Genomic DNA, 10941 nt, shown 5'->3' with positions numbered 1-10941 from the left:
CACACACACACACACACACACACACACACACACACCACGCAAGGCAGCTTTATCTGTAAAGCACATTTCAGCAACAGAGCAATTCAAAGTGCTTTACACGAAAACAGTTAAAACAATAAAACCAGATAAAACACAAGAATAAAAGTTACAGTGTTACAGTACAAGAAATTCAACATTAAAGAAATGAACATCATTTAAAGAAAGGCAACATCAAAAAGCATCAAAAAGAAAGGTCTACACCACACACACACACACACACACACACACAAACAGGTCATGTTACAATAATAACGTGTCGCCTCGTTCTCTCCCCCAGCTCTTCCTCCGAAGCCAGCGAAGCCACCCTCGTCGGTCGGGGTGGGGGGGGGCAGCACAAATGGCACCAAGGACGGAGGAGCAGGAGGCTCCCTGCAAGAGGCCGAGTGGTACTGGGGGGACATATCCAGGTAAGAACACACTCAACACACACACACACACACACGCTGTGTCTCAAGACGAGAGTGACCTTTTGCTCTCAAACTGTGTTGACGCTGTGGGAATTTTCCTTTAAATGTCTAGTGTCATTGGAGCTCTACATTAGATGCTTATTGTGTGGAAAAAGCATGTGAAGTTGGTGTATGATGTGGATGAGTACCTATTGAATGGAAATCTGGTCCCTTAAAGGTGCACTATGAGTCCCTGCATGGTTTCAGCGCATTTTCATTTTTGGTCTTATATTGCTGTCCTTTCTCCTTGATCCGCTAGCTGCCTGGCCCCTGAACGCACCGTGAAAACGCCCGGGCTCGGGAGACAACACGGGGGGGGGGGGGTCGTAAACGTCAAAACAAACGCTTTAGGCACAGGCTGTGCACCAAAATGCAACAAACCATGTTCCAGCCAATCACCTACAAGTGTTGTACTAACCCCCACCCCCTCCCCCAACCATCTTGTCGGTGATTGGCTGGATATTAATCTTTGTTTTAAAGTTGCGATTGACAAAACATGGGTTGCAAATACCTGTTGGCATGGTTTCTATCTGTAGTAAGGACACTTCAAAGGACAAAAGTACCTTTACGTTGTGTTTGTGTTTTGATTTTATAGCAGTAACCCGGTCAGAAACTGAAAAAAATAAATAAATAGTTAACAACGTTGTGAGTTGATGAGTTTACATTCAATGCTTTTCTTCTTTTAGGGTCACAAGGGTCATTTCTGAATGTGTATCCATCCGTGATTTATCGTATGCACTAATTATGTATTCAGTAACTACTTTTAAACCTTTCTATGAAATATGTAGTTTTTTTGTTTTTTTTGAGTTAATCTGTGTAAAAACTGTTTAAGTTGTGGTGACTCCCTTACCTTCTTAAATGCAGGTTAGCTCTCAAAGACACAATCCACTCATACTCAAATGATAACCACACCTACCTACAATGCAGACAGCCAGTCTGCCACCTTTAAGACACACACAACACACACACACACACACACACACAGTTGGTCCAGCTAGTCACTCCCTACATCATTTAATTGATGGACCGTTTACTTTGAGGCGTGTGGCTGCGGGGGGGAAAGTCCTGACCGCCTGCCACTGATAACTGAAGGCAGACTTTTCAAATAAAAATCATCTGTGCACAACCAACTCAAACTCTTCTTCTTTTTTTTGTCTCGTCTCCAGGGAGGAGGTGAATGATAAGCTCAGAGACATGCCGGATGGGACCTTCCTGGTTCGGGACGCTTCCACCAAGATGCAGGGCGACTACACGCTCACACTGAGGTAAAGTCTCAGTTTGGTTGATATCTGAGTCATGAATGGAGTGTGTTTTAAAACCACAGGGGGGGTAATGAAGGCTGGAAGGAGTGGGTGATTACTTCTTCTGCTCCACTTTTTATGTAGCCATCCCTCTAGTTAACTACAGATTGAGGGAAATCATGTGTTGAGAAGCATTTTGCCTACGCGGCATCCTGGTAAATTGGAGCAAATCGCCCACTTCCCTGGAAGTAAAATGCTTGAGGAGGAACCAAGCTGGAACTAGAAGCAATTGGAGTGTGAATATTAAGGATAAATATCTGTTCAGGGATGCATTTTCAGCACTTAAAAAAAAAAAAAAAAAAAGGGGTTTGGAGGTTTGGATATGGTGATGTGTACTAACCCGGTCTGCTCTTTCTCCTTCAGGAAGGGGGGCAACAACAAGCTGATAAAGATCTACCATCGGGACGGAAAGTACGGCTTCTCTGACCCCCTAACGTTCGGCTCGGTGGTGGAGCTCATCAGCCACTACAGACACGAGTCTCTGGCTCAGTACAACACCAAGCTGGACGTCAAACTCATGTACCCCATCTCCCGCTTCCAGCAGGTCAGCACGCACACCAATCACACCTGCACACATCTATCCATCCATCCATCCATCTATCTAGCCATCCAGCCAGCCAGCCTACAAGATACACATGTCTGTTATGACTGTATTTAAAGGAAAGTCCAATGTATTTACTGTAGAAAAATCATGTCCGTGAGCTCGAATGGGAGCAGATCCCTGCGGCAGGTCCACCGTCTCATGGAAAGCCTGAGCCCAGAAGAGTGGAGGCTGCTAGAGGAGCAGATTGACGCTCGTGGGTTTTAAATGACAAAATGACATGTTCAGCCATCATATAGGTGTAAGGTGTAGTAGGCGTTTACATACTTTTTGACCATCAACTGTAGTTATGTGCACAGGCAGTTTTACAGGACACATCTTCTTAGACAAGCTTTTAACTAGCAACATGGCTCAGTACTTTATGTGTTGCTGTTTTTAGTTGTTTTTACTGTAAAGCACTTTGTGACCCCTCTTGTCTGTGAAAGGTGCTGTATTTAAATACATTTTGCTTACTTACTGTTGGAGCTAAATCCTGCTCCGGTCTCAGGGTTCAGTCAATTAATAGTCAGAACCTCAGATGTAGATGTGTGAATCCTCTTTATTACACAAGATATCCTGAGACAAAGTTACCTGGATCAAGCTGTCACAGCTCTCCCCTTCCTCTGTCTGGCTCCTTGGCTCCTGCGCCCCTGGTCTTAAGCACATATAACATTTTAAATTCCAACACTACTTACTTACTTATAATGCAATGGGTGACTTTGAAGACAGTTCAGGTGTGTTCATGTTTTTTTTTGTGGTTTGGAAGTATTTTGATTAAATTGCATTTGTTTGAAACCTGTCTAGTAGCTCACATTGGACTCATATTTATATAAGGCTGTGTCCTCTAGTGTTGACATATGTTCAGGTCTCTGCTTATACAAATCTGATCATAACCAATAGTACAAGACTTTGCAAAAATACGCTTTCTTCTTTTAACCCGTTTGCGCCGGATGCTTCGCGACGACACATCTACCGCCGGTTACTGCGTTGCGCAACTCTGAACCTCCTGCCGGCTGCTGTGTGGCGCAGCCTTTTGTATTCGTCGGTCTTTTCATGACGCGTGCAGCAGAGAACGTCATTGGTTCAAATACACATGAGGCGGGTCTTGTTGGCCATGTGACCACCAAAATGTACCGTAGTTTGCTGAAAATCACGTCAATCAACCAGACAAACATGTGCGTTTGTTTATGAATGTTTGAGAGACGAGCGAGAAAACGGCTCCGAGGCAATCAGAGGAGGATTTAGACAGCGAGGGCGGGGACGTTGAGGTGGAAGATAGTGAGGAGTTTTGGAGGGAGGATGTCTTCATCCTAATCGACCACTTCCTCTGTCGGAGCCGTTTTCTCGCTTGTCTCTCAAAACTTCATGAACAAACGCACATGTATGTGTGGCTGATTGACGTGATTTTCAGCAAACTACGGTACATTTTGGTGGTCACATGGCTTGAAATAGCCAACAAGACCCGCCTCATGTGTATTTTGAACCAATGACAGTGCGTTCTCTGCCGCACACGTCATGGAAAGACCGACCAATACAACATGCTGCGCCACGCAGCAGCCGGCAGGAGGGTCAGAGTTGCGCAACGCAGTAACCGGCGGTAGATGTGTCGTCGCAAAGCATCCGGCACAAACGGGTTAATAGTTTGCTCTTCTTAATCTTGGGAACAAAACTCCGTCTCACTGATCTTTCTATCAACTTCTACTACATTTGAAACACATTTCCAACCATTGTCCCCTGTAGACACCCCCCCCTCCAACCCCGGTGGCTTGTGCCGGGTGTTTCCACTCCAAACTGCAGCGGCAGCAAGATTTCCACTCGCTGAAATATTGCCCCGTTTGCCGGCCCCCGAGTGCCACGCTCCCTAAATAATTGCACACATCCGCGGTGTCAAAGGGCCGCTGTTGCATTTATTCCCCCCCCCCCCCGCTGCACTCGCTTTGCCAGGCGGGTCATTACTCAGAGCGGTGCAATATCTCCAAGCGTGCACACCTTGCCGTGCACCCGGGCCTCGGTGGGTGGTTAATTAACGAGCCCGTTCAGGAGTCACTCTCGCTGAGCAGAGTCGGGGGTGAAGGGAGCAAACACGCACATGCACCCTTCCCTCTGTCCCTAATTACAAAAAGCTCTTCATTCCTTCACGTCTTATGCACGCAGCCTTTTTCCCTTTTCGCTGTCTGATGCATTTTCATTTCTTGTCCTCCAACCCTTCAGGACCAGCTGGTAAAGGAGGATAACATCGACGCCGTGGGGAAGAAGCTGCAGGAATACCACAATCAGTACCAGGAGAAGAGCAAAGAGTACGACCGACTGTATGAAGAATACACCAAGACCTCGCAGGTACACACACACACAGTGACTGAAGGTTTATGGTTTTAACAGAAAGGGGGTGGGGGGGGGGGGGAACACTGTTTTCTGTTCTGTCCACTCACTTCCTGCTTGTCTCCTCCCTCAGGAGATCCAGATGAAGCGGACGGCCATCGAAGCTTTCAACGAGACCATCAAGATCTTCGAGGAGCAGTGCCACACGCAGGAGCGCTACAGCAAGGACTACATCGAGCGCTTCCGCCGCGAGGGCAACGACAAGGAGATCGAGAGGATCATGATGAACTACGAGAAGCTCAAGTCCCGGCTCGGGGAGATCCACGACAGCAAGGTGCGGCTGGAGCAGGACTTGAAGACGCAAGCCATGGACAACCGGGAGACGGACAAAAAGATGAACAGCCTGAAGCCCGACCTCATACAGCTCCGCAAGATCAGGGACCAATATCTAGTGTAAGGACAGAAGACATCTGTGGTTTATTAGTACAAAGGGCGCTAGGCCTGCACCATTCAGGGGTTAGAACTACGATCTCTATCCTTTTGCAACATGAACCATGACAAACAAAACAAATTGACAATACCAAACATAGGTTGTTGTTGTTTTGGCACCTGTAGCACATTGCACATCACCACCAGCCTGTTAACATGCTGTAGATGCTTCAATGAAGAGAAGGGAGAGCATCGCAGCGCTCGGAAGCACTTTAAACCCTAATTTATACAGTTCATTCATTCATATTCATATTTATTATACAGGAAAGTTAAAAATTACATTACAATGTAAACGGGCCTGACTCAGTTTAAAAACTGGTTTTCAGCAGGTTCCTGTTCTGCAGAAACATAAAACCTGGTTACAGCACGTCGGGAGAGACATTTGTGCAGGACATCGATGTGGACTAGACGAATACAGACAAATTAAGACAACAACACGGTTACATAAGGACAAAGACATTTATTCAAGACATCAGCTGGGCTAGACGAATACGGACAGTGCAAACAAGACATGGACGATACATGTCTCTGTTTATAAACTTCACCGATTTGAAATGAGAATCAAAGTCATAAAAAGTTATTTCAAAATTAAATTGTGAATCGAGATCGCGATTAATCGTGCAGGCCTAGCGGGCACGGAGCGCCGTGTTGCTCAGTTTATTAAACAGAGGGCGAGAGAGAGAGATGGATGGATGGATGGATGGATAGATAGATAGATAGATCTCACCTGAGCTGGCTTTGATGCTGTCAGACATGCCTGCACTGCTGTTTGTGTTCACTGCATCCTAAAACAACTTTTAACCCTTGTGTAGTCCTCCCGGGTCAAAAACGGACAAAAACAATTGACATTTTTATGAATTATTGTGACTAATAGTTAAGATCAGAGGAATGAAAGTGATCAATTGGATTTGCAAAGAGCGTTGTTAGGAATCCAATCCATTGTTTGTGGTAATTTGGTTAAAAAGAAACTCATATTTTAGATATAGACTTTTTCTTAAAGGGGCAAATTTGACCTGTATTTGATTCGCAGTATTTAACGGGAGGTTAAATACTGATTTCTAGTACTGTAGTATTTACGTTTTTTTCTTTTTCTTCTTTCTCTCTCTCTTTTTAGCTGGCTCAATCACAAAGGAGTTCGTCAGAAACGAATTAACGACTGGCTGGGAATCAAGAACGAGAACACCGACGAGTAAGTCTCTCCTTTTTTGGGGTTTTTCTTCCCCCCCCCCCAACCCTGCTACTGTGCATCTGTGTGCACAGAGCAGCTGTTACCGCTGTATCCCGTCCTCCTGTGTTCACCACGTACCTGTTGTTGTGTAACCGTGTGGGTGCAGAGGCTACTTCGTGACCGAGGAGGACGAGAACCTGCCCCACTACGACGAGAAGAGCTGGTTCGTCGGGGACCTGAACCGGACGCAGGCGGAGGAGCTGCTCATCGGGAAGCCGGACGGAGCCTTTCTCATCCGAGAGAGCAGCAAAAAGGGCTGCTACGCCTGCTCTGTGATGTGAGTACGCTCCAAACGAGACTTTAGTGGTCTCTCAGCCAAAAACCCTGGAGTGCAGAAGGGCTGTTAGCATCACGTTAGCTTTGGTTAGCATGTAGCATTTATCCCCTCACATCAAAATGACTATTTTACAGTTGTTAGATATCAAGAAATAACAACAGCTGCTTTACTGTTCAGTGAATTAATAATAACAATAGATTTTATTTAACAGCGCCTTTCTAAGCACTAAAGGTCACTTTACAGGCAATAAAAGATGGATCCAGGGAACAGAAAAGTGAAAACAGTTATAACAAAACAAAAAAACAAGCAAGCTCGAACCGATGTTTTATCGCCACGTTTTGATTTGAATTAAAGACTTAATACTGGAAGTCTGCATTTTCCATGTGATTATTACTAAGTTACATAATCATTTCCAGGAACCCTCCTAAGGGCACTTCCTTAGTGAGAACAGTTTGAGGAAATGACCTAAAAATGATATAGACAGAAAACATTTCAACCCTTGTGTTGTCTTCCCGGCAACCACGAAACATTAACATCACTTTTTCTGACGTTTTTGTCACTTTTTTTTAATGTTGTGGGTGTTATTTGATATTTCTAACGTTGACATTTTCAGCGCTTATTTCCATTTATTCCATTTCTTGTGATTGAAAAAACTGAAAATGGGTCAAATTTTAACCCTTATGTTGTCTTTGGGTCAAATTTGACCCGTCTTCAATTTTGTGTTTTATTCGGCACATAAAACGTCAACAATGAAAATATCAAAATAACTATATATAATAATAAAACGTCAAAAAAAAGCCCCCACAACACTGAAAAAGTGACAAAAAATTTGGAAATAACTGGCTGCCTTGCCTTGCACTACTCCACTTGCACACATTGCACACTTTTTGTTGTCCTGAAAACACTTGGGAACACATCTCTGCTGCTCTTACATAACCGGCGTCACTATGCTACCGCCTGACTTTTGCACATTACATTGACTGTCGACCGTATGCATAATTGCACATTTTTAACTCAAATTTTGCTGCTCTTATTTTCCTCATTGTACATATCTTCTCATTTTTACTTTTTATACTGTTTACTTGAATGTTATGTTTGTCTGTGGACCAAATTGGTTAAAATGTCTTGTTGTCACCGTGGGATAGAGGGAAACGCAATTTTGATTTCTTTGTATGTTTTGACATGTGAAGAAATTGACAATAAAGCAGACTTTGACTTTGATAACAACGTTGGGGGAAAAAAGTGACCAAAACGTTGTTGTTGTTGTTCTTCATGGTTGACGGGAAGACAACGCAAGGGTTAAAGGCCAAAGATCAGCTTTCTGACGTCTGGTCACCCTATGTTAGCGCTACATTAGCTTTGGTTAGCATGTAGCATTCATCCCCTCACGCCAAATGACTATTTTACAGTTGTTAGACATCGGATGTAACAACAGCTGCTTCACTGCTCAGTGAGTTAAAGACTTAAAAACTGGAAGTGCACCGATTTAAACAGTATTAATCACATGGAAAATGTTACAAAAAAAGATATAAGAGTGAAAACATTTTAACCCTTGTGTTGTCTTCCCGGCAACCATGAAACATTAATATCACTTTTTCTGACGTTTTTGTCACTTTTTTTAATGTTGTGGGTGGTTTTTTTGTTTGTTTGTTTTTTAAATGTTTTTTCCAAAAGTTATTTGATATTTCTAACGTTGACATTTTCAGCGCTTATTTCAAAGGCCCATTTCTTGTGATTAAAAAAAAAAAAAAAAAAAAAAAAAACTAAAAAAAACGGGTCAAATTTCACCCGTTTTCAGTTTGGGGGTTTTTTTTCGGCACAAAAAATAAAATGTCAACAATAAAAATATCAACAAAAAAAAGCCCCCACAACACTGAAAAAGTGACAAAAAATTCGGAAAAAAACTGATGAAAAACGTTGTTGTTGTTTTTTTCATGGTTGACGGGAAGACAACGCAAGGGTCAAAGGCCAAAGATCAGCTTTCTGACCATGTCTAACAACGTCTAACCCCAGACCCGTTCTGTGTCCCCCGTGTCCCCCCCCCCAGAGTCGAAGGCGAGGTGAAGCACTGCGTGATCTACAGCACGCCGCGCGGCTTCGGCTTCGCCGAGCCCTACAACCTGTACAGCAGCCTGAAGGACCTGGTGCTCCACTACCACCAGACCTCCCTGGTGCAGCACAACGACTCGCTCAACGTGCGCCTGGCGTACCCCGTCTACACACAGATGCCCTCCGGTCGCAGATGAACCGCACCCAGACCCAGACCCCCATAGACAACAAACCAACCCCCCCCCCCCCCCCTTCTCTCTGGGAAGGGAGAACGGGGAGAGTGAAGGAAGGAGGGGGGGAGAGTGAAGGAAGGAGGGAGGGGGGGGGAACCCCAACACCAGACCCGATTTTAAAGATAGAAATTAAAACACTTGCTGCAACACACACGTCAGCCACCTTGGAGTTATATATATTTTTACAAGAACATTTTCGGAGGGCATTCTTTCTAAAGACTGCTTGATTTGCACAAGGAAGTTTTAAATGTTTGTGAATGTGAAGAAGAAGAAGAAGGAAAAAAAAGTGACTGAAGGAAGGAAGGAAGGAAGGAAGGAAACTGAGTAGGAGACTTCAGAGTTTCAGGTTGACCCCGCTGCTACCTAGACTCCAGCTCAGACTTTTTATCCAGAAACTCAACAACAACGCGCGAAAGACGACAACTAAACATTCCCAAATCTCTTCTCTCCATCTTTATTTTATTTTATTTTTATTTTTTGCCGTTATTTTCATGTCATTTTGCACCTCAGATGATTATACTGCGACCTTTTTGGTTTCTGGATTCGTTTTCATGTTTCAGATTTTACTCTCTTCTGTTTCTCATGGCTCGGTTTGTGGTGAATGCGAGACGAGATGATGTCACGTGTCTGTCAAAAAATAATGTAGCATAACGAGACAACGGACACTCGTTTCATCGAGTGTTCCTCCATGTAGACTGCTGCTGAAGGGGTTAAGGGAGGGGGGGGTTGTGTAGTATTAAAAGAAGGACAGAAGGCTTGCTTTTATACTAACTGCAGAGGGGTTTTTGGATCGTTTTTGCTTTGCAGGAACAGTTTTTTGTTTGTTGTTTTTTGCCAATGTGTACAAGGCAATGTCACGGATCCGAACCAGAGACCAAGTTGGTGTGGAGGGGGGGAGGGGGGGGGGGCAAAGAGTCAGCTAGTGTGTGTTTTAGTAGTTTTTTTTCTTTCTTTTTGTGAATGGAGAAGCGTGAAGGTAAAAGCAAGCGAATGGTGTGTTTGAAACCACGCATAAAACCGAGTTTTGGGCCGAGTGCTTGTCCACAAAAAGCCTTTTTTTTTTTTTTTTTTTTTTTTCGGGGGGGGGAACCAAATGGTACGTAAACCGACACGCCGGCACCTTCTGTAAATACAGATGGCCGAGTAAGGAGCACTTCAACGAGTCCCATGTGTGACCCCCGGCCCTCTGGACCTTCCTCTGGGACTCGCTCGCCCCCCTTTTCTCTGTGGAAGTCCAAAGCCAGAACCAGAACTGAATTATAACTCTAACAATTAGTCGAGCAATATAATCCATCAGTCGACAACAGTGTAAAAAAAAAAAAAAAAAGCAATTTTCAGATATCCCATTGGGCTTTTTATGCATTTCGACTGTTTTCTGATATTGGTATCTTGATCATTGAGAAAATAATTGTAACTTTTCCAGTTTGGAGTTTTTTCCGCTGTCTGTCGAGTGGCGTCGGCTCGACGTTTGAAGCCCAGGTTTCCCCAGACCGGGCGGCTCCCGCTCTGCTGGACCTGCATTAAGTCTGCTGGCAGGCTCAGGCAGGTTGTGGACACGTTGGATTTTAAACGCTCTCATTGGGCCGTGGGATAACGTACAGTACAGAGGGCCGAGGTCACAAACGTTGCTACACTCAAACCGGGCAAGAAACAAGGTTAGGGAACTTGAAACCCATTTTATGTGTGGTTAAAAAAAAAAATAATAATAATAATAATAATTCTTAAAAAGTGACCGATGACATGACTGTGGGTCGAAGAACTGGGACTGTTTGTGTTTTTGTAACAAAACCTCCAGAAATAATAAGCTTTGATTTAAAAAAAAATATATATAAAATAAAATTAAAAAAAGTTAAATGTGTAATACACAGAGCAGGTAGACACGAGGCTTTAGAAGAAAAATACTGAAAACTTGAAAGAACGTGCAATCCAGCGTTGTGTTAATGTAGTTCAGCAGAGAGACGCTCTAAAGGTCCGGGAGAT

General features: G+C 44.0%; 1 protein-coding gene across 3 annotated transcripts in view; it reads left to right on the top strand.

The window, feature by feature from the left end:
* pik3r3b (phosphoinositide-3-kinase, regulatory subunit 3b (gamma)) overlaps positions 1-9237 on the top strand; it is a 249650-nt gene extending 240413 nt beyond the window's left edge. For all 3 annotated transcript variants that reach the window (XM_032525682.1, XM_032525683.1, XM_032525685.1), the window contains 8 exons: positions 317-446; positions 1652-1750; positions 2150-2330; positions 4578-4703; positions 4819-5138; positions 6289-6363; positions 6509-6679; positions 8727-9237. In XM_032525682.1, coding sequence (XP_032381573.1) covers positions 317-446; positions 1652-1750; positions 2150-2330; positions 4578-4703; positions 4819-5138; positions 6289-6363; positions 6509-6679; positions 8727-8925 — 1301 coding nt within the window. In that variant the 3' untranslated portion in view covers positions 8926-9237. The remainder of the gene's footprint in view (positions 1-316; positions 447-1651; positions 1751-2149; positions 2331-4577; positions 4704-4818; positions 5139-6288; positions 6364-6508; positions 6680-8726) is intronic.
* The last annotated feature ends 1704 nt before the right edge of the window (positions 9238-10941 follow it).

The sequence above is a fragment of the Etheostoma spectabile genome, chromosome 9 (genome assembly GCF_008692095.1).
Source record: "Etheostoma spectabile isolate EspeVRDwgs_2016 chromosome 9, UIUC_Espe_1.0, whole genome shotgun sequence".
Lineage (NCBI taxonomy): Eukaryota > Metazoa > Chordata > Actinopteri > Perciformes > Percidae > Etheostoma > Etheostoma spectabile.
This window is presented reverse-complemented; position numbering and strand designations above follow the sequence as displayed.